Consider the following 23390-nt stretch of genomic DNA (forward strand, 5'->3'; position numbering starts at 1 on the left):
AGTGGATGTGTGCAGAATACTTTTTGTGTTATGACCACATTGTTAAGTTGTGAAGTCAGAAGTGTTGCAGTGATTCTTGTGCGGATTTTGTACTGGTTTCACATCACCACACGAGTGTGGATCTGTATGTTTTAGTTTATATTTGAGATAAAGAACCATGTTGAAGCCTGGCATGGTGGCGCATGCCTTTAATCCCAGCACTCACGAGGCAGAGGCAGGTGGATCTCTCTGAGTTCGTGGCCAGCCTGGTCTACAAAGTGAGTCCAGGACAGCCAAGGCTACACAGAGAAACCCTGTGTCAGAAAAGGGGGGTGGGGTGGGAGGAACCATGTTGATATTATTTTCACATCTTAGTTTGTATTTGCTTTCCTCACTTCTGATTCTGACGTCATCCTGTTGCTCCTCCTCAGTGCTCCTCCTCTATCCACTCTATTTAGTGCTGGTCTTAGTTTCCTGGCTCCTGTTGCTGGGCTGTGGCCCTGCTCTCGATCTGTGTCCATGGTTACCTCCCTGCTCATGCTCTCCCTTGGTCTCTCCATTTGGCTTGACCTTTCTGGTTCATATTGCTCGTAGCTTCGTCTTTCTTGCCTTCTGTAGTTGTGTTTGGCGCTGGCCTTTCTGGCCTCCGGAGAATGGGGACCGGAGCCCCTTCTAATGCAGAAGCTATCATTGCTGATTGATAGGCAGCGACTGTGAGGTTTCTAAGGTACTTCTGATGGTTTTTATTAAGCTTTTGGTTAACAAACAGTAATGGGTTTTGCTATAACCTCTTGATACATATGTAATTATCATTTGTACCTATTTGGCTCTACTGATGTCCTCTCTGGTGCCTCCTCTCCTGGCGAGTCCCCTCACAGTTCTCTGCAGAGAGGCCTGCCTTCTACTTTCACGGCATATATTGCATTACTTTCCTGTTCCCCTGTCCTCTCCCTTTAGACCTCTTCCCTCACGGGCCCCCCTTGTCCCCTCAGTACTTCCTACATAGGAGGCAGCAGATGCTTGGGCATTTGTCTTTCTGAATCTGACTCGTTCAGTCTCTAGTTGCATCCACCCATTTTACTGCAGATGTCATAAATTCATTCCTACAACTGACAACATTTTGCTGTGGACTTTGTTTACCTGTTTGCTTGATGATGGACATCTAAGCCTCACCTCTTATCTCTTGATACTGCCCTTTGGATGAGGCTTTCAGTTCTACAGCGTCAGCTGGATGCTCTTACAAGCTTCATGGATCAGCGCCACCACATCCTAAGGAAGCCCAAGTGAACTGCTTGCCAGTCTCACGGTAGAGTGTACCACAACCACTTGTAGTTTTCTTTAATGAAAGATATGCTACAATTATGGATGACACCCTTTGGAATGCAACATAACCTAGGCTGCTAGTTTACCATTAAGTGTCTAAAACATAGTTTTGATTTTGTCATGTAGTACTAAGTAGCCAAATCCTAGTTACTTTCGTGGCGAAATGTCACCTGCAAAGAAGCTATGTATTGATATATTACTCGTGGGGCCTCACTGGGGCTTTATTGAGACTTCATTCAGTAGTCCCCCTAAGGTACCTGGTTTGATGACTTTTCATGCAGTCATTAAACTGCAGCCATCACTAAGATCTAACTTTACTGTTTTGCCTCTTCCGCTCCTCTCCACTCCAAAAAAGGAAACCGTGGGCTGAGCTACTCCTGTTTGCCCCAGTCCTAGAGCTAGGTGACCCCCAGTCTACTCTCCGTTTTTGGAATTGCTTATTCTCGACGACTTCATATAAACAGTGCACGGTGGTGTCTTGACTGACTGCTTCTTGTACTGTAAAGCCTGTGTGATGCTTTTGAGGCCCTTCTTAGGGTAGTGTGTGCTACATTTTGCTCACTCTCCTGTTCTTTGGTGGATGGATTATTGGGTTTCTGCTCTGCTTTTGTGAGTGCTACCTCTGTCTGTGGACTTTGGTGTTTAGATGTCTGAGTTCCTGACTTGAGTCCAAGGTAGTCAGTATGCTTACTTATTTGGCTTGTGCAAAACTAATTGCAGATTTTGTATTGTTAAATTTGTTCTTTGATTCTGGAATACATTTTTAATAAATGTGATTATCTTATACATCCCTTGAATGTGTTTCTTTGTTTTTTTGCTAATGGCTTATTATTCAGTGCTTATATTTCTTTTATATGATGGACCTGACATTAGATAAAAACAATTTCAACTGATTTTCTTATTTGAGTCTAAAGTGGGTCATGACCAGCATAGACAGCCAACAACAGCAGCAACTCATCTGGCCCAGTGCCGTGCTGGGGGAAGAAACGTCACAGAGGAGAGGGTCCCTGATGGTGGAGCGCATCATGGAGGCGGTGGATTATACACAACTACCAGGGCTGCGTGGTGTCCGCTGCTCATCTGAGCCAGATTCCGAATCTCAGCATTATCACATCTGACAAGTATGTTCAGCAGGTCAGTGCGATGCGCTGAGGGCCACTGAGAAGGGCACCACCTGCAGCCCGCGCTGTCCACTGGAAGGGCCAAGTCTTCCTCATGACAACACCTAACACTTGAGAAGACAAAGGAGCTGAGCTGTAGGAAAAGCTCTTCAGCTGTATTCCCCTTCTTCTCTCCTGCCACGCCAGCGTCTCACAGCTGTGATTACGCTAAACGCTTTGTGGCCAGCGGGATGCAGGAAATGCTTCCCAACAGTCCTTCGCATCTTCACATATGGATTTAAAAAAAAACTTTTAAATTATCTTTTCTTTTGTCTGTTGTATGTCTGGGCGTGACTTGTGTGTGGTCCTACCCACTCAGAAAGTTTTATAATAAGATGTTAGGAACCATCATTATATTTAGAACCAATTTGGCCTTAGCGAGCTATAAATACAGAATAAGTACAAGACGTTCTGCCAAATCTCTAGGTAGAAGTTTTGCCTTTGAACATTGATGAGCCCAGACCTGTAATGTATTCTGTTCCACATTTATTCCTTTATTTGTTTATCCATCCACTTGCATTTACCCATGAGGGCAGAGTCCCTTGCAGGAATAGTCTTCCAGCAGGAGCCAGTCTGTCCCTTCAGGCAGTGGGGACTTGCTTGGACCATCTGTGGACCAAAACTGAGAGAATGGTAAAGGGAGACCACACCTTGGCTAAGTCTGCTCGGGAGTTTGTCTCTCTCCTTCTGTCCCAGTTTTAAGTCAAATCCAAAGTCTGGCTCCTTATAATAAGATGGACTCAGGGGTGTCTGACCTGTCTGCTCACTCCCTCAGCGCAGCTGCTTTCATTAAAACTCTTCCCTTTGTTTCTCTCTATCACTTGACTTTTGCTTTGTTTTAATTAGCGTGTTAGGACAGGTGGTCAGCACAGCCTGCAGGGCTGCGGGAGCTGAGGACTCCCCCACCCTCTTCCTCTATGATCTATAAGGAATTTGGGCTACTTTAACAATTTCAATTTATATGAGTTTTTATAACCCACTTTGGTATCATATACATAATGCTTTAATGAAAACAAATCCCAAATTGTTCGGTATTACTAATAAAGACTTGGGAGCCGGATTCTTGGGTGAAAATCTGCTAGGTCAGAGAGGCAGAGAAAGCACCCAGCTGACCTTCCTATTCAGCTCAGGTCTCAAAGGAAAAAGTCCAAAAAACTCACAAGCTCAACTCATAGCCCAGGAGGAAAAGCCAAACAAAACAAAACAAAAAACAAAAAACCTCAAAGCCAAAGAGCTTGCTAGTTCAAAGCTCAAAAACCCCCTTCTTATCCACGCTGTATTAAATACCCTTCTCTCAAAGTTCCTCTTACTCTGACCCCTCCCTGTCAGCTCGTTTCTTGCTCCACCCCTTGACCTAGGGCTAGCTATTAAATCCCTGTACAGAAAACTCTTGGATTAAAGGTGTTTGCTAGGGCTCAACCACACCAAACAAGAAACAGGATTTTAGCCCAGTGCTAGGACGCACGCTTTTAATCTCAGCACTTGGGAGGTAGAGGTAGGTGGATCTCTGTGAGTTCCAGGATAGCCAGGGCTGTTACACAGAGAAACTCTGTCTGGAAAAACCAAGAAAGGAAGAAGGAAAGAGAGAGGGAAAGAAACAGGGTTTTACAGTTCACAATCTTAGAGTTCACAGTGGGATCAAATATTCTCTAACACAGAGGAACATAAGTGCATGAAGGTAACAGATACACATTGTATTAGTTGCTTTCCTAAGATCCACTGGGTGTGTTTAGACTGAGGTGGCAGACCGTCATGGCAGAGCCGTGTAGAGTAGCAGGAGCAGCTGCTGAGGCTTTTCAGTATCAGTACTGAGTGTGAAGGCCGGGCGTGGTGGCGCACGTCTTTAGTCCCAGCACTCAGAGGCAGAGGCTGGGGGATCGCTGGGGTCTCTGTGAGTACCAGGCCAGCCTGATCTACACAGTGAGTCCAGGGCAGCCAGGACTAGAAGAGAAACCCTGTCTTGAAAAACAGAAAAACCCAAAAGAGTACTAAATTACCTCTGAATATACACTCGTTACCCTTGAGTCCTCAGCTGAGGGCTGTGTTTGTGTAGTATGTTACAAAGCTAGCTGCCCCAAAGAATTCATAGATACTACCTTGGTGAAGATAAGAGTCACATTTCTATGACCAACAGGTTTCTCATTTATAAAAACACTTTACAGTTGAGTTTAGCTCCATGGAAAACCAGGTGTATTACGAAAGCAGCTGGGTAGCCCCTAAAGGGAAAATGTGTGCACTAGGGCCTGTATGTTCTTTGAAATCATCCCCAAGGTCATGGTGGTGAATTTAAAAAGGTGGAAACTCACCTGAATATGTTTAAGAACTGGGACCTTGGAGATAAATGCCCACCACAAAATACAGGAGGCTTTATGAAACCAGGGAAGAGATTAGAACACAAAGACAACTTCTGCTTCCTTCCCATAATGCTCTGTTTTGCCTCAGACTGGCAGCCAGAAGCTATGACCAGATGAAGTGTGAATTAAATAAACTGCTACCCTTCCTCGGGCTCTCCAGGCCCCAGTGTTTTACTGTGGAACACAGAGCAGAGCAGTGCCAGTGATAACAGTACTGGACTAGCAGCTTGCATTCTTGCTCTACAGAATTTGGCCAGGCCTTCTGGTTCAGCATGGCGTCTATAAATGCAGACAACACTCCTCAGGTGGCTGCTCTGTCCTGACTCTTTGTTGGGGTGTGACAGAGCCCCAGAAAGTCTTGATCTTTATACTGCAGGGGTTCACGGCCCTCTTCAGGCTTTACTAACTCTTTCCACTTTTGCTGACTATTGGCGGTGCTGTATGCAATGACCGGGTGGGAGCACCTTTCAGGCTAGGAACACAGAGCTGAGTAAGGACTCCTCCTTCCTGAGTTTTTCGTGTGGACAAGGTCCCACAGGCCCGTCCCAAAGCCTCTATCTCTGCTCTTCCACCCCAGCCCCACCCCCTAGCAGCCAGTAGGCCAGTGGGTTCTTCATTTTGTTTTTTTACAACTTCCGGTTGGAGCTGTAGATTTCCAGCAATGAAAAACTCAAGTCTAACCAAAGAATAAAGAAAAGCAGTAGCCAGAACACACTAAGCACACACAGGGCAGGTGGGGGTGGGGTGGCAGTGCAGTGGGGAAATAGTTACATGAAAGCATTGGGTAGCCTTGCAACAGACCTTGTCAGAGTGACCTGTACGATCCTGATCATGGATTATGCTTGTGAAAACCGAGGCCTGGACCTTCACATGTTCGGCACACTTAGTGAAGAGTTTCCTGGTAGTATTGTAAATGGAGTCGTCTGTCTGTCTCCATACCAGAGTGTGTAATCTTCACACGTTTCCAGATTCAACTTCTAAACCACTGGTACCAGAGAACCCATCCTGAGATCACCAGAAGCTGTCTCTGTAACGCTGGGGACCAGACTCTGGTGTCCTAGACAAGTGCTTTGCCACTGAGCTAATGACTTGGCCTTCTTACTAAATTATGACCCATCAGCAACCAGCTCAGTGAGAATGTCCTCGTGTGCCTGGTGTCTATGTAGGGCATAGCTTATCTGCACTAGTTTCTCCCTTTTTAGGAAGTGGACGAGTTAGCATGGATCAACAGACTTCCCTTGAAGGAAGCCAGAGCGCAAACGTTTAGATCTGATGGTAACAGGCAGTCTCTCTTCTGTGGAATGTGGGAAGGATAGATGGGTATATTTTAAGCCGTTGTTTGAAATATATAAAAACATATAGCTTGTGGGCAGAATATTAAGGGACCACGGGCTGAATTTAGTTCTTGAACACTAGTTTGCTGTAGTAGCGTTCATTCTCTGGAGCAGCACTTCTCAACCTTTGAGGCTGGTGGCGTGGGGCATTGACTGGCCTGTCCACAGCCGTCATAAAACACAGATATTTACATTATGATTCAGATCAGTAGTGAAATTAGTTATGAAATTGCAACAGAAATAACTTTATGGTTGGGGGTTCACCACAACATGAGTAACTTTATTAAAGGGTCTCAGCATTAGGAAGGTTGAAAACCACTGCTGTTGAGGAACAAAACTGATAGGGTGAAAAAAATGCAGATTTTATTATATTAGCTTATGCTACAATACTAACATCAGCTATCTCATACCTGATGCCAATGCCAAGACTCCAGTACTGTGTTGGTCCTTGAGGCTTTGTGTCTCAGTGGTTAGAGTTGTCCTGTAGTAGCTGTCTCTCACTGGGAACACTGACAGCCCAATAGTTGGCCCAAGCCATAAAGCTAGGGTACCTGAGTAGTCCCGGTCTTAGCCTCAAAGGGTTCTTGGAGAGCCACGGAACAGAAGCCTGAAAAGTTTTGAAATTAGTAAAGGTATCAGCAGCAGCAACGGTGTAGATCAACTCTATGACAGGGAGGGCCAGGCTCAAAAAAGGCATTTTATCTTCTGCCACGGCCCTTCTTTATGCGTGCTGTTCTCAGAAGGTGCTGCCCACACCTGGGGTGGGTCTTTCCATATCAGTTAAGGCAGGACAGCTCCACCTTAGAGCGTGCTGATTGTGGCGATTTGATGTGAAAATCAACCATCACCTTTGCTGCCCTATGACACATTATAGTACTAATGGAAATACAGGAGAGATAAAGTTATAGGCTGTTATATGAAGGAGGCTCCTTGCTGAGTGTGTTTTCTTCAATGAGTAAAAAATATTGTACAGTGCAAATAACCTTGGAGTTTAGAAACCTTTCAACCAGACTGTAGAGATGCCTCAGTGGTTAAGAGTGTTTACTGTTCTTGCAGAGGACCTGAGTTCAGCTTCCAGAACTCACGTCAGACAGAGCTGCCTGTAACCACCTCCATGGGATCTATCTGCTGGCACCTCACTCATGTGGCGTATGAGTATACACACATGTAACAGAATAAGACCTCGAAACCAAGTCAATAGAAGTCTCTGTGTATTCTGACTTTCTCAGAAGTGGGTGGTGGTTATTGATCCCTGTGTCATGAGACTTTTGGTCTCTGATTCCCGTGAAGTAACGCCAGAACTTTTACCAAGGTCAGATCTCATGTATGAGTAGCTGGAAAGTTTTATGATAATTAGGTAAGTTCAGAGAAGGAAGGTGCTGAATCGTCATTTTAAATTGGAAGTCTGTCCTCAGGAAAGGCTTGGGTATGGAGGATTTAGTTAAACCCTTTAGTACTCACCCACTATGGGACTGGGAGACGGCAAGCTTCTGCCTCTGCTACTCAGTGACTCTCTGCTCTTACCTCTTAGTTACATGCACTGGGGCTTACGCCTCCTCAGGTTGCCTTGTGTCTTCTCTGAGCTAAGGTAGGAAAATGTAGAGTGAGGGCTTGCTTATTCCTATTTTCAGACAGTACCACCCACTGGAGTAGTGCCACGAGAATTGATCTGCTCCAGGGCTTACTGAAAACATGGAGGGTGCTTGGGGCAGGGCTGCCCTAAGGAACTGCTCCCTTCCTGAAGGGAGAGCTCATCAAAGAGGAGCATCAGGAAATGCATGCAGCCTTCAGCCTTCAGGAGGTGGTACAGATGAGGTAACGTGTGCAGCTCAGGTTGGTGGCTTGTAGCCTGTGATCTCAGCCTAGGGCCAGAGGTGTTCTGAGACTGAGGCCAGCCCGGGCCCAACACTTCTAGTTCAGTGTGGACAACAAGGAAGCCTGTCTCTACAGACACAAACAAAAGTGTTGGGCTTGGGCTCTGCAAGATAACGGGGCTGCAGAGGCAGAGGTGCATCTGTTTGCAGTCCAGATCCTGAGTGAGTCGGCCTCCCCGCTCTGCCCCTTCCCGTTGTCTCTGTCATCTTCCTGTGAGCTTCTGCTTCCAGAACTCTGGGCAGGTGTTTGGATTCACTCTTAACAAATCTGCAATCGTCAGTAGACCGTCTTCCCTTGGGGCAGAGTTGCAGAAAAGAAGCTGTAACTACAAATACTGACTTAATGGAACTTCATGGCATGGAGAGGCTGCAACATTACAAGACAAAAGCAGAAGTTATCTTAGGCTGCCTTTAGCCCTCTGCCCCCAGCTATTTATGGTCCACCTCACAGATCCTCGCTTCTCCCAACCTAAGAATGTCTTGAGACAGCATAGATTCCCCAGCTTTGCAGTCATGTTCCCAACTTTATTTTTTTATTTATGGTTTTTTGAGACAGGGTTTCTCTGTGTAGCCCTGGCTGTCCTGGACTCACTTTGTAGACCAGGCTGGCCTTGAACTCACAGAGATCCACCTGCCTCTGCCTCCCGAGTGCGAGTGCTGGGGTTAAAGGAGTGTGCCACTACATCAGCAACAATAATGTATTTTTAAAGTGCCTTGATGTATGGTTTACTTTGTTTTGTCGTATAAAACTTCATGGAACTGATTTGGAGTTGGACCAACACATAGGTAAGGTGAGTATGTGTTCCCAGGACACAGTCACTTGTCTTTGGCTCCAGAATAAACTGTCTCTTCCCTTTTTTGAGGTGAGAGTTGTGCTTTTACCTCCATGCTCCCGTTGGGTTCGGAAAGTCAGACTTGATTTAAATAAGGACATATCCATAAACAGTGTCCAAATTAGGTGTGGTCTGCTTGCTGAATAGGGAGACTTTATGGAGAGGACACTAGAGGGACATTTCCCATGGTGGTTTGGTTTGCACCATGGATCTCCCTTCCACAGTAAATTACCCAGCTACTTGATGATGCCACTCTGTTAAGTCCTGGAGGGTGGGGAAGTGGGGGATTGTGGTGGACATGTCCTGAGGCTGTTAGCAGGGCCGCTAAGCAGTTGGTTGGTGGCCACTGGTGGTTTCCTAGTGTTGTCATCCAGTCTCTACAAGGTTGTTCCTTGGTGTTTCAGTCTTTAGGCATTAGCATTAAGGGACATGTAGGTCATCATCGTCAGGTCACCTTTCTTTATCACATGCTTCCTGTATCTTCCTAGCTGGGGCTGAGTACTACGGTTGGTCCCAGCCTCTTTCCATGTATCTCTGTCAAGCAACAGCCCGCCCTGTTCAGGATGGAGAGGGTGTTGAGAGCTGTGTGTGGAGTGGTGCATGCATGTGCATGGAGTGTTCCTAGTGTCCTTGAAGTTGATGGGTCTCTAGATTGCTACACAGAACTTCAGTCTAGACCACATCTGAGGAAAGCCCTCAGTTTTTGATCTCACACAGTTTAGAATTAGTCCAGGACTTATATAAATTTTACCTTTTTTGTAATATATATATACATATTTTATAGTGGTAAATGACAGGCTATTTTGTACATATTTTTTATGCATTCGTGGTGTACCTAACATTTTCTTAATTTTTGTAATGTTTCTAGGCTACATAGTTCATTTGCAATTTTTGACATTTTTATAAATATTAAGAAACTTGCATATTAATAGGCCTGAAGAGCTGAAACCCATGTTGTTCAAGGTGAGCTGTACTTAGAACACTATACTAGCGTTTCCTGACTGCTTGCGTCATAGCAGTATTGAAACCCGTGAGTAAACCTTTTTACTCTGCTGTGTACCATTTACTTTAAAAAAGCGTGGATAGTGGGGCTTGCTGGCATACACCTTTAATCTCAGCACTCAGGTGGCAGAGGCAGGTGGATTTCTGAGTTTGAGTTCCCAGGCCAGCCATGGCTGCTAAGTCAGATCCGGTTTCAGGCAGTCTCAGTTGAGGGATCGCCTGGATGAGCTTGATACATGGCCAAGTCTGCAAGGCTGTCCTAATGCCACATAGGAGGGCCCAGCCCTCCGCACGGTGGTGCCATTCCCTGACAGGTGGCCCTGGGCTGAGGAGGGCTAGAGAGGCTCTGAAGACAAGGCTCAGCACTGCTGCTCTAACAGAGGACCTGAGTTCAGTTCCCAGCACTCATGGCACCCTGTGGCCTCCGTGGGCACCTGTGTATGTGTGCGCATTCTCACACATGCACGCGTACATAGAAAAGAGAAGCCAGCTAAACATGAGCCTGTGAGTGAGCAGCACGCGTGATTCTCCATGGTCTCTGCTCCAAATCCCTGCTGGCGTTTCTGCCGTGTCCTTGAAGCAGGAATAAACCTCTTCTTCCCTGTAAGTTGCTATTGGTCATGGAATTCGTCACCGCAGCCAAGGTGAAGGTAGAGCAAGATGTCAAGGTAAACGAACGAGTCTTTGGCTGAGTTTAGTGTTTCCGTGCTGTTCGTCCTTGGAGGGCTCAAGTCAGGAATGTTAGTCTTTCTGCCTTGGCCCGAGCAGAGTGTAGTGTTTACCATTTAATCAGTGGATACCCTGATATCCATAATTGTGTCTGGTGGACTTGGGTTAAAGTACAGTTATCCTTAATCTCTTCTTTACACGATGGAACCTGTGCAGCTTTCACTGTGAAGTCCATTGTAAAGTTACCATGTCGCAGTGTCCCCATGGGAAATAGTCATAACTTAAAAGAATAAAGCGTTAAGCAACCTTAACTGGCTTTACAAGGGGCTGATTGACTCAGTCAGCCCCTCACTGTGCTCCCCTCTGCATTTTCTGTTACGGTGTGACCTTGCCTTCAGTTTAACAAAAATCATGAAAGTCATCAAAGATATTCCCCTCTCAGTAACCCTGGAGTAAGTACGTCTCGGATTTATGCTTGAGCTGTGGTAGCACTCGCATTGTGTTACAGTACACCAGTTACGTAAGAGTGGATACGTGGAAACTCTGAAGGAGAAACCCTTGGTGTAGCCCCAGTTCTTAGTGTAGTTCTTGATACATGTGTGTAGAAATAGGTGCTAAGAGGATGTCTCTGGAAGGTACCCGAGTGTGACCTGAGTTCATTATCAGAATATGATGATAGCGTTTTGTGTTTTAAATTACAATCATTTTGTTCACTAGTGACTCACCTTCTCTGATGCAGTGACATCTGAACTGGTTTTAGAAACTGCCTTAGTCGGGTTCCTATTCCTGGAACAAAGCACCATTACCATCAAGCAAGCTGGGAAGAAACGGTTTATCTGGCTTATACTTAATGTTGCTGTTCATCATCGATGGAAGTCAGGACAGGAACTCAAAACAGAGCAGGAACCTGAAGGCAGGAGTGACGCAGAGGCCATGGAGGGTGCTGCTTACTCGCTCACTCTCCATGATTTGCTCAGCCTGCTTTCTTATAGAACCCAAGACCCACAATGGGCGGGCCCACCTCCGTCAGTCACTAATGAAGAAAATGCTTTACAGCATGATCTTATGGAGGCATGTTTGAAGTTAAGGTTCCCTCGGCTCAGATAACTCGTTTGTGTGTCAAATTGACGTAAAGCCTAGCCAGCATAGAAACCAAACTTTATTTCATAGTTAGAAGAAAGCTTGTTCCTACAGTCCAGAGCACCATGGACTCAGTGTCCTCCACAAGAACTTGGAGTTGCCGGGCGGTGGTGGTGCACACTTTTAATCCCAGCACTCGGGAGGCAGAAGCAGGTGGATCACTGTGAGTTCGAGGCCAGTCTGGTCTACAAAGCAAGTTCAGGACAACCAAGACAACAGAGAAACCCTGTCTCAAACCCTCCCTCCCCCCAAAAAAAGGAGCGTGGAGTCCCGAACAAGGCTGCACATTCTAGTGGTGTTACACCCTCCTCAGATAATCACCTTGACCTGCCTATACTTGATGGTTTTCCTGTCTGACACTGGTATTAAACACACTCATTTGCTTTATTTATTTATTTTTGGTTTTTCGAGACAGAGCTTCTCTGTGTAGACTTGGCAGCCCTGGACTTACTTTGTAGACCAGGCTGGCCTTGAACTCACAGCGATCCGCCTGCTACTGGAATGAAAAGTGCACCACCATGGCCAGCTTCAATTTTGTTTTTATATAGTACTTTATTAAGTGCATACAAACATAGAGATACCTGTATACTAAAATGACTTTGTTTTTACAGGAAGGACGATAAAGACTATGCTTTAAAACAAATAGAAGGAACTGGAATCTCCATGTCGGCATGCAGAGAAATAGCAGTAAGTGAAGTTCTTGTTCCTGCCGTAGCAGCTGACTCAGGAGTGCCGGCTGTGCGGGTCTCTGCTGTGGGCGTCAGCACCGGCGCCGAAGGCCAATCAATCCTTCTCATTATAAGTGTTTACAGAAAGTGCCTTTTTTTAAAAAAGGAGGAGTGAAGGTGGCATGTAGTTCTTGTAATGTATACATTTATTTACTTGGGATAAATGTCGCTAATTCTTGGATCTCATGTTGTTATTTCATTCTGGTCAATGACAATCAGTTATTAGTGTCTTTATGTATGCCACTTACAGATGAGATTCTGTTCATTTTCTTTTGAAAGCACAGCTTTCTATATTGTAACTAGAGTCCCCTTACTCTAAGGGAGTATTCTTATGCTAATACATTGTTAATAATTATGCATGTCTAAACATTGCATCCTTGAGTTTCTACATTTATAAACGGTGGCTCTGAGCTGTTGAGGTGGCTCTAGACCTGAGTTCAGTCCCCAAACCTGTGTGGCGAAATGAGAAGACCAACTTCCATAGGTGTGCTCCGACCTTCATGGTGTGTACCGCAGGCTCGGTAACAGCACCAGGTGTGCTCCGACCTTCATGGTGTGTACCGCAGGCTCGGCAGCAGCACTAGGTGTGCTCCGACCTTCATGGTGTGTACCGCAGGCTCGGTAACAGCACCAGGTGTGCTCCGACCTTCATGGTGTGTACCGCAGGCTCGGCAACAGCACTAGGTGTGCTCCGACCTTCATGGTGTGTACCGCAGGCTTGGCAGCAGCACTAGGTGTGCTCCGACCTTCATGGTGTGTACCGCAGGCTCGGCCTCTGTTGCTGCTTTAGTCCTCCTGTCTGTATATAAATATGGTGTGTACAGTTTAGAAGCACCAATCCATACAGCCATACTCATCTAACAGGCTCGTGGTAATGTGTCTTCAAAGGACAGCCATTTGCTGACAGGACATTAAAGTAGGAAAAGTGAAGATTCACAAATTTGGGTCTTCAGATTTGAGTATTTTATTCTGCTGGCGAAAGAGAGTCATAAACCTTAACAGTACATGTTAGTGAGCCTGGTATCATGATAGAAGGGTAAGGAAAGCAGACAGAGTGCTTGGGAGCTGGCAAGGGCTGGAGGACGTGCGAGAACTACCTGCAGCTGCCGGCCTAGCCATTTAGTTAGAACAGTGGCAACAGCCTGAATGATTTTGGATGGGCTGCCACGCCTGGCGCTGGGAGGAGCTTAATCCACTCAAATGTGGTTGATCCATTAAATTGACTTTTTAGAAATAAATATATATATATATCCGTGAGTAGTATTTTATTACAGTAACAATCTAATTTTCACACACTTATATATTTTAAGAAATACATCTTGAGTGTCATAAACATAACATTTCAAATTATTCAAAAGATTAGTTTGGGACTATTTAATTTGACCTTTAATTGCCTATCCAGAGTCCAAAGGATGTAGTCAAATGCTAAAGACTTTAAATTATACCTCCTCCCCCACCCCTTGTTGCTTTGTAGACCAGGCTGGCCTCGAACTCACAGCAGTCGCCTGCCTCTGCCTCCCCAGTGCTGGGATAAAAGGCGTGCGCCACCACACCTGCTTTTAAATTATATTCCTTAATAAAACTAAAAATGAATAGGTGTCTCTGTGACTTTTACATTCTTAGTTTTGGTTACTCCTTCCCTCTACATCCTGCCACTGTGGATGGCAGTAAATGATGGTGCAGACCAGCCCAAAGGGCTTTTCCCAATAGCATACGATGCCACATCACCACAGAGCACAAAGGGGCTCCAGTGGCCACAGACCCCCGGGACAGCCCTCAGCACTCCAGCAAGGGACCTAGAAATGGCAAGAACCATATCCAAGCTCCAAACAGTGCTAACCTCAAAATTCTGCCTCCCGAATGTTAGGACTTTATATCCCCATGCCTAACTACAAAATGTTTTTATAGATAAACTTGACTGGATTTTGGATCAAAGGTGATCACTCACCTTTACCTCTATCTCAATAACTTTAAATGCATTTACACATAAAGAAATAGCAAAGTGTTCACTTAATTTACCTATCAAGGTATTCTACTTTTACCTTGAGCAGGAAGATTTAGTTATAATGCTGTCTATTTACAACTGTTTCCGTTCATGGCTGTTTTCTCTGTTTGGGGTAACCTCTTCATCCACCCACAGGCTCAAGGACTGTAGGTATAGTCTGCTGTCTGTACCGCTGAAGTTCAGTCGGCCACTCCTACCAGATTTGCAGACTTACTGCCGTGCATGGGAAAGTCACTACTAGCTTGACCTCCGGCTGTTTAAGGCCCTTTGTGGTATTATGTGTCTTTTGTTTATTTATTTATTTTTTTAGTTAGCTAGTCAATTTGAATTTTTAAAGAGTGCTGCATGGGGTGGGGGAGGGGGTGGGGGAGGGGAGTGGGGGGGCACACCTTTAATCCCAGCACTTGGGAGGCAGAGGCAGGTGGATCTCTATGAGTTCAAGGCCAGCCTGGTCTACAGAGTGAGTTCAAGGACAGCCAAGCCAAGGCTTCACAGAGAAACCCTGTCTCAAAAGAATGCCTTCTAGAATTAGGATTTGGATCAATGAGTCATAAATTGATTGAAAAAATTCTATTTTAATAATTATGATTTTTTTTTTCTGAGACAGGGTTTCTCTGTGTGGCCTTGGCTGTCCTGGACTCACTTTGTAGACCAGGCTGGCCTCAAAGTCACAGAGATCCTCTTGCCTCTGCCTCCCGAGTGCTGGGATTAAAGTGTGCGCCACCACCACCTGGTCAATAATTGTGATTTTATTTTATTTTATTTATTTATTTATTTATTTTTTGGTTTTTCGAGACAGGGTTTCTCTGTGTAGCCTTGGCTGTCCTGGACTCACTTTGTAGACCAGGCTGACCTCGAACTCACAGCGATCCGCCTGCCTCTGCCTCCCGAGTGCTGGGATTAAAGGCGTGCGCCACCAACGCCCGGCTAATAATTGTGATTTTAAAGTTAATAGAAAGGCATACTTTGCACATTGTAAGTTTTCTTTCAATATTTTATTTTTACAGATTTTAGTGTAAAGACAGCATACCTCTGTAAATTTCATCCTTTATGAATGAATTTTAAAAACATGAAATAGGTTTTTAAGTGTGTCTTTTTGTTTTGTTTTTTTCAAGACAGGATCTCTCTGTGTAGCCTTGTTGCCCTGGACTCACTTTGTAGACCAGGCTGGCCTCGAACTCAGAGATCTGCCTGCCTCTGCCTCCCTGAAGTGTTGGGATCACAGGTGTGCACCACTGCCTAGTAAAATGGAATTGTTTCAAATGTCTCTCTCTATATATAGAATATAGCCTTTTCTGCTATATTCTAAAATAGAATTCTTCATTATATTTAAGTTGTATATCCTGAGGGATTTTTGGTGGCTCCTTGAGGCTTTGTAGGAGGATAGTTTCTTTCTTTCATCTTCTTGCTTCCTGCTTCCCCTTTGCCATCCTGAAGCGCAGGCCAGGCTCTCGCAGAGCTGCGCGAGGCCGGGAGTCAGGCCTTCCCCTCTCAGCCATCTGGAGGGAGGTGTTTGCAGTTTCTCCCTTGCTGGTGATGTCAGGTCTGGGCTCTAATCGCTGCTGTCCTCTGAAAACAGCCTTCCAGAGGAGTTCTTCACTGTCACACTGTTTCTTCACAAGCTTTCTTCTGTCTACACCTAAGTCACCATGTCGTTTTCCTCTGTTAAATTGACAGATTACATTAATTTCCTAGAATTAGTTTCCTGAGATAGCTGGTGTTCGATACGTTAGTGGGTTTGACAGACACCTACGTCATCCGGGATTTTTACATCTGAGTTTGACGGGTGCTGACTTTCCTCTCTTCCACGTGTTTCAGTCATGTTGCTATAACTTTAATTATAAAAATAATGTTTTTTTCGATACCAGCACACAGTTGGTATTTTCCTGGTCACATCTTGCTTTTGCCCCATGAGCGCTTGCCTCCCGTCTCCTCTTATCTCTAGTCTTCTGCTTGGGGCTTGTGCTTGTCCATTTTGCTAAATGGAGCCTTGTTCGTCGGCTTGGAAGCTATCCTTGCCCACTGTAAGTGTTTACAGTTGTAAATTTCTCCAGCCTGTGTTTTACTTTCATGCCAAAAGTTTGTGGGGTTTCTTTTTATTTATTTTATTATAGTACAAAATATTTCAGTTTAATTTTTTAATCCATTAATTATTTAGAAATGAGCTTACTTGATGAGGCTTTTCTGGCTTTGTTATCGTTGATGATTGCAATTTATTTTCATTTCCCTGAGAGAAAAAGACTTTTAGAGGTACATACTGAAATACTTTTTGGTGAAATGCTATAATATCTGGAATTTAATTAAAAATAAGTGAAGAGGTGGAGAGAGGAGTGACCTGAGTGCAGAAGATGTGCTGGTGCCATGTGACAGGCTAGGAAGGAAACGGAGCCCATCTTGGTTCCCTGGCCGCTGCCTCCCCTAACCCTCCAGTGCTCTCTCTCACTCCTCCTGTTTTTAACTTGCTTACACGGTTTGGCTCTTTAATAATATTTATTACAAAAAAAAATTCTTGGAGGATTCCTGTTGTTCATGTTCATCTGCTGCCACCCCGCCCGGGCTGCACTGTGGCACCTCAGCGTGGCCTCGACGGGCCGCAGCGCTCCCCAGGAAGCAGCCATAGCCGGGGAGGAGGGCACCTTGAGGTTCTTTCAAAACCAGGACTTTATTTCCCTCTCATTTTGCTCTTTATCACATTCCTTTCCAAATGTTCCTATGGGCTGGAATCTCTTGGGCTTAGTGTTGCGGCCACCTGTGCAGCAGGTATGGAGCCTGCCGGTGGTCCCAGGTGTCTGAGAGATGGCCGGGCCATCTGAGCGCTGCTTTCACAGCACCCCCCCCCCCCCCGCCACCCTTCCACCCACCCCACCCCCTACCCCTGCTCCAGTCCCGTGTCTCCGTTTTCCTCAGTGCCTAAAACATGGCTTAATGAAAGATGCTTCAGTTTAATTATCACCATACTTAAGGTATGCATTTAGAACTCGGTTTTGCTTTTAGGAATCGTTGATGTGTGGATACAATCTCAGATTTGGGAGATGCTTTAGTTGGTAGCACACTTGCCTTGCAGTCATGAAGACCTTTGTTCAGACCTTGGGGTCCAAGTCGAAATACCTGCCATGGTCGTAGCAGGGCATGCTTGTCCTCCCAGCGCTCAGGAAGTAAAGACAGGATATTCCCTGGGCCCTGTCTGCTGTCCGGCTTAGCGTGATTGGTGAGCTTCAAGCCAGTGAGAGACCATGTGTCAGAAGAGATGGGCATCATACCGAAGAATGGCGCTAGAGGTTGTCCTCTGGCTAGTGCACACATACGTACCCCACATGCACATGCATGTGCACTCACAAATTTATAATTCTTTAAGAAAGCACTATTGTTGGGGTATGGTAGCACACTTCCAATCCCAGCACTCGGGAGGCAGAGGCAGGTGGATCCTGTGAGTTCAAGGCCAGCCTTGTCTACAGAGTGAGTCCAGGACAGCCAAGGCTATACAGAGAAACCCTGTCCTGGAAAAACAAAAAACAAAACAAAAATAAAATAAAATAAACAACAAAACAAAAAAAGCTCTGTCATTGTGGAAACATTAAAAGTTTTCTTACCTAGTTCCTTCCTCACTACTGAGTAGCATATATTAACATGGCATGTTTTTAACTATTATTACTATTTTCTTGTACTGTACAACTTTAAATTAAATACGATATGTAACAAGGTTTATGGTGAATGATATATATTCACACATATACTCAGGAAATTAAAAAAAAATTCCCCCACTGGTAAAATTGGAAAAATGAGTGGTTTCTATGAAGAAAGCTGGTATGCCTACATTCATCCCTTTATTTTGTGAAGATTAACTAGTTCTTCAAAAATGAAAAAATTAAGGTCCACGAAAGGCCAGTTCAGTCCCTGGGATCCAGCTGCCCCTCTGACCAGCTCTGGAAACACTGGTGTGCCTGCCATGGCTGCCTTAATAAGTGTGTTCTTGACGATGACACTTTTAACTTAGGGTGGCTTTGTCAGCATGTAAGTCTATAGTGAGATGAGGAACATCGCTACACAGTGGAATGCTTTCACCTATAGAAAGGGGGAAAATACATGCTACAACATGGGATGGACCTTGAAGATAAAACTGAGTGAATGTGCCAGGCAGGAAAGGGTAAGTGTGAGGCTGGGTAGATAAAGAACTTACAGGGTCCCATGTGTGATCCCTAGAACCTACAAGAAAAGCTAGGCATGGTGGTCTATGTTGGTGCTTGTAATCCCAGTATGGGGGGGGGGGGGAAGGGGTGCAAATTCCAGGCCAATGAGCGATCCTGCCTCAAGAAGGAAGGGTGTGGGGGGGGGGCGGGAGGGAGAAGTAAAAAGAAGAAAGGAAAGGGCTGGGAAGATGGTCAGTGGTTAAGCACTTGCTCTTCTAGAGGTCCTGACCTCAGGTGGCTTGTAACTCCAGCTCCAGGGGACCTGGCACCCACTTCTTTCACATGTAGCAGACAAAGACACAGGTGCTTTCATGTGGATGGCCTCTCAGGAGTGGTACCCAAAGCTGTCTGTCCTTCTTCTAGCCAGCTCCTCAGCCCGGGGATTACAGGTCCATGCCTGTCAACACAGACGAGAAGAGCACAGAGAGTCTTAAGGATAGGTGGTAGAGTTGAGTCATTGATAGATGGATTGTTCTGCAATGTTGAAAAAAATTTAAATAGTGGTGGCTCTGCAACTTTATATTTAATATCACCAATTTGTGGATTTTAAAATGGCTAAAATTATAATTTTGATAAAAAGTTAAAATCAGCGTTCGAGCAACAAATGAAAGATTGACTGTGACTCCCTTTTCAGAACCTTTTTCCCTGTAGGTTTTGGTGTCATAAAGCACCTGTGTAGCAATTGTTACGTGGATATTTACTGAATGCTCCTATCAGTAGCATTGGCTTTGTGTTGGCTTCACATTGCAGCTTGCGAGGGTGGTTGGGTGATGTCTGAGATGGAGCCCTGCTTTGTTGCCCAAGCAATCTTTCTGTTTCAGCATTTGTAACCTGAGACCTTCCTAGCAGCCAGGTAGAAATGCCTGCATGGTGGTAACAGGACATGCTGTGTGCTTCCGCACCTAATTTGATGGTGGTGGTGGTGGTGGGTTTGTTGTTGTAGTTGTTTTGGCTGTTTGTTCGTATTACTTTTGTGTTAATTTTTGAATGGATCTCCTTTGTTTTGTAGTTACTGCGAGAGCTTAAGCACCCAAACGTCATCTCTCTTCAGAAGGTGTTTCTGTCTCATGCTGATCGGAAAGTATGGCTTCTCTTTGACTATGCTGAACATGACCTCTGGGTAAGGTGCATTGCTGGGAGACAGCGAGTGACTGACAGTTTCCACCGCACTAGACATCACCGCACAGAGTAGTGGTCGCTGTGTGGCCAACATGGACGCTTTTGCTTTGTTACCTTCCCAGAGTGCTAGGAAGCCAAGTGCTTCGGAGTTTTGATTTTTCAGATATGGGGGCACCTGTTTGCACATATTTAGTGAGATCATCTTGGAGACTGACCTCAGATCTAAGCCTGAAATTGACTTAGGTTTTAGTTTCCTGTTTACCTCACACATACAGCCTGAAGGAGATTTCCTATAGTGTTTATTAACAGTCTCGTATGTGAAACACTTTCACTGTGTGGAATCCTGTCAGCTCTCAGAAAGTTCTGGATTTTGAAGCATTTTGGGTTTCGAACTAGGGAGATCCTGGCTGTACTTCTTCTGACCTTTGATGGTAAAGAAGTAGGAGTAGCATGGACACCTCCAGAAGGTTCTTTCCTGACTAGACTGTTGTTTTAAACGGTCATCTCTTTTTGCCATAAAGGTTTAAAATGAAGTAGCACTTCCTGGGTGAGCGTGCTATACAAGGGTCGACAGGTCAGTCACTGTTCCCCCGGCCTTTGTGTTGGGGAGTCTCCTAATACTCCTGAAGCTCTGAGCTGTTGTGTGAGCTAAGAGTGAGACACTGACTACGATTTCTTAGTCAGTCACAGTTGGTGCTTAGTGTATTTCCTTCTCACTGGCAAGAATGTTTTACTATTAGAATTGCCATATTTTTGCCTAGGAAACGATCACTGCTGATGAGAGCCCAGCTATAAAACGTGATGAATGTCAACATAGACTGCAATGTATCTTGTGGCTTTGGTTTTAGGTTTGTCTGCCTTACGGCACTTTTACATATTGGGACACAAATTCTATAGTAAAAGATTTCTCAAATGAGTGATTATAATTTACTGGGTTAGTCCATACTGTGAAAGACATATTACATTGATAAGGACATAAATGCATCTTGTCTTAAGTAGACAAAAGAAAAACATTGTGCATGCAGCTAACCTTAGTTGAATTCAGTGGGTCACACACACAGTGCAGGAGGGCACTGTCTGATGACGTGCAAGGTAGTGTATTTGGTATGACTCCAACAGGCTGCTTATAATATTTAGTTTTACATATAAGCTGTGTTGCATATAATATGCATAAATAATTTATCATTGCCTTTATCATCATTTTACTGTTCTTAGTGAAGGCAATTGAATATTTTTAATATGACTTGAAAAACAGGACAGTTTAGTTCCCTAAAACCTAAAACTTTACTTTTTCCTATTTTAATTGAAATATTATATGCGGATTGGCTGACAGAAGGCAGCAAAAGTTGTAATTAAGGGTTGTTTGGAAGGGGCTGGAGAGGTGGCTCAGAGGTTAAGAGCACTGGCTGCTCTTCCAGAGGTCCTGAGTTCAATTCTCAGCTCACAACCATGTATAACGAAAAAAAGTTGTTTTGAAAATCACTTAAGCATTGGTGAGTTTTATAGCCTGTGCATTGTGTATTTGATTTGCCAAGGTGATAGCCTTGAAATACAAATATGTGGGGTTCATGCCACAGAGTTTTATTTGTTTATTTTTAGTTTTAAAATACTAGTTTTTTGGTTTTGGTTTGGTTTTTGTTGTTGTTTTGTTTTTTAAGAAAAAACCAGAATAATATTTAGAGCAAGATCTAAAGCAACACCCTTTAATTATCTGACCTCCTCTACTTGGTTTCTATTCTGGGAAGCTTGATGCTTTCAGTTCTTTAATGCAGTCTACCTAAACCTATTTTTATTACATTGGAAGAGCCAGTGGATTTTCTTCTTAGTATCACAGACTTGATTGCTGTCACATTTTAGGATAGATGATACACACTCTAAATTACTAAGTAATACCTAAGGTAAAAGCCGGGGAAGAGCCCTAAGGTAGCCAGATACAGATAGCTGCCATCTGTGAGTCTGCTGCCTTCTCACTGCAGATGCCTCGCTGCGTTCCCCCTTGGGAAGCAGAGCTCCCTGGCTCACAGGTTGCTAGTTACTCCCTCCCCGTGTGCTGCTCCGTATAACATCAGCTAAGAGATCAGACCTTGACCTGAGTGTTCGCATCACACTTGTACTCTCGTCGTCCTTGTTGTTTTTAACCACAAGACTCAGTGATGGAGAGCTGTGCAACGCGTGCTAGAGATGAGTGTCTCGGTGTAGGAGACATGGCTGCCCGAGGTTTCCCTCCAGTGTGAGGGTGTTCTACAGAAAGCAGAGAAGCTCATGGAGAGCCTGAGACACTAGAAAGGAAGGAACTGTTTCGTGCACATTTATTTGCTAAGTGTTTCAATTTATAAAGTTGTACTTTTTTTCTCTCTGGTTGTGTAGTCACTTGTACAGAGAAAGCTTTGCAGGGTACCAGGCAGGCTTTTCCTCATCTGAATCCTTAAGTATACGCAGCTTGAGCTGACGCCAGCTTGTTGTCCTTGCTTTAGTTTCTGTATGTTGGGTGTGTTTTACTGAAACATATCCCTGATTGTTCTTTATAACCCACAAGAGTCAGAAAGTGTTACTACACCTGTGCTGTGTCTGCCTGTCAGGATTTTGTTTTTACCCCTCCCCCCCCTTTATTTAATCTTTATAGAATAAAAAAAATTGTTCTGTCCTTAGAAATTCCTTCCAGTTAAACATATCTGTAGTACCCCAGATATAGTTAACTTTAATTATGTTTTAAAATGAGGAGCACTGTTGTCCCTGCCTCTCTTTTCATTTTCTGAGATGCCATCACAGGCCTTAAAAGTATCACTTGTACTTCCTGTTTACTCAGATAATTAATTTTCTTCCTTTTCAAGTCTCTGATGGAGTTGAGGGCCAAATAGGTTAGTTTCACAATTAAGCTTAGTTATTTAGGGTTTGAGATGTTTTTAGGTTTAGAAAGGTGTTTTAAGTTGATGGAGTTGAGATAGGAGAGATACTGATTTACTGACTCAGAATTTAGACTCACCAAGATAGGAAAGTGTTTTCTTCAAGGTTGCCAAATATAAACACTATGAATGTAACATTAATATAATTCCTGATTGTTGCTTTGCATAGTTTATTTTATATATGTATAATAAAATGTATAAGTAAAAAAGAAAAAAGTGGCGCTTGCCCTTGGTTATAAGGGACATGCTTACTGTGCATGTTGGTGGGTCTGCTGTCCTGCGGGGTTGTCGGGGCCCTGGGCACCTCACACTGCCTTCCCCTCTTCTTTGTAAAGCCTCTTGTGGTATCTCTTTCTTCCAGCATATAATTAAGTTTCACAGAGCTTCAAAAGCCAATAAGAAGCCAGTTCAGTTACCTCGGGGAATGGTGAAGTCGCTGCTGTACCAGATCTTGGATGGGATTCACTATCTTCACGCCAACTGGGTGTTGCACAGGGATTTGGTGAGTGATCCACAGCAGGGCTCAACCATGGACTGTGGTAGTCGTGGGTGCCTTTCCTTTTGTCTGTAGAAAGCCATGCTGGAGGAGACCAGGCCCACAGCTCGTGGGGTGGGGAGGGGTGGGGTGTGAGCTTGCCCCAGTCTCATGTGTGGACTGCCCTCATGCCGTTGATTGGGTGCGCCCTGCATTTCTGCTGTGAGGGCGCACTTACAGGAGGTGGCAGTGAGCTGGCTCCTCTGTTGCTTTTTTCCCTGTTAGCTTAGACAGTGCTGCTTACT

General features: G+C 44.7%; 1 protein-coding gene across 7 annotated transcripts in view; it reads left to right on the forward strand.

The window, feature by feature from the left end:
• CDK8 (cyclin dependent kinase 8) overlaps window positions 1–23390 on the forward strand; it is a 68779-nt gene that overhangs the window by 15398 nt on the left and 29991 nt on the right. For 5 of the 7 annotated variants that reach the window (XM_084761796.1, XM_084761797.1, XM_084761800.1 and 2 more), the window contains exons 2-4: window positions 12280–12355; window positions 19598–19708; window positions 22972–23112. In XM_084761796.1, the coding sequence (XP_084617922.1) occupies window positions 12280–12355; window positions 19598–19708; window positions 22972–23112 (328 nt within the window). Of the gene's footprint in view, window positions 1–2339; window positions 2437–12279; window positions 12356–19597; window positions 19709–22971; window positions 23113–23390 lie in introns of those variants that run through there. The other 2 variants (XM_084761798.1, XM_084761799.1) reach the window with 2 other exon arrangements.

Source organism: Acomys minous (assembly GCF_964271855.1).
Source record: "Acomys minous genome assembly, chromosome: 16".
Classification (NCBI taxonomy): Eukaryota; Metazoa; Chordata; class Mammalia; order Rodentia; family Muridae; genus Acomys; species Acomys minous.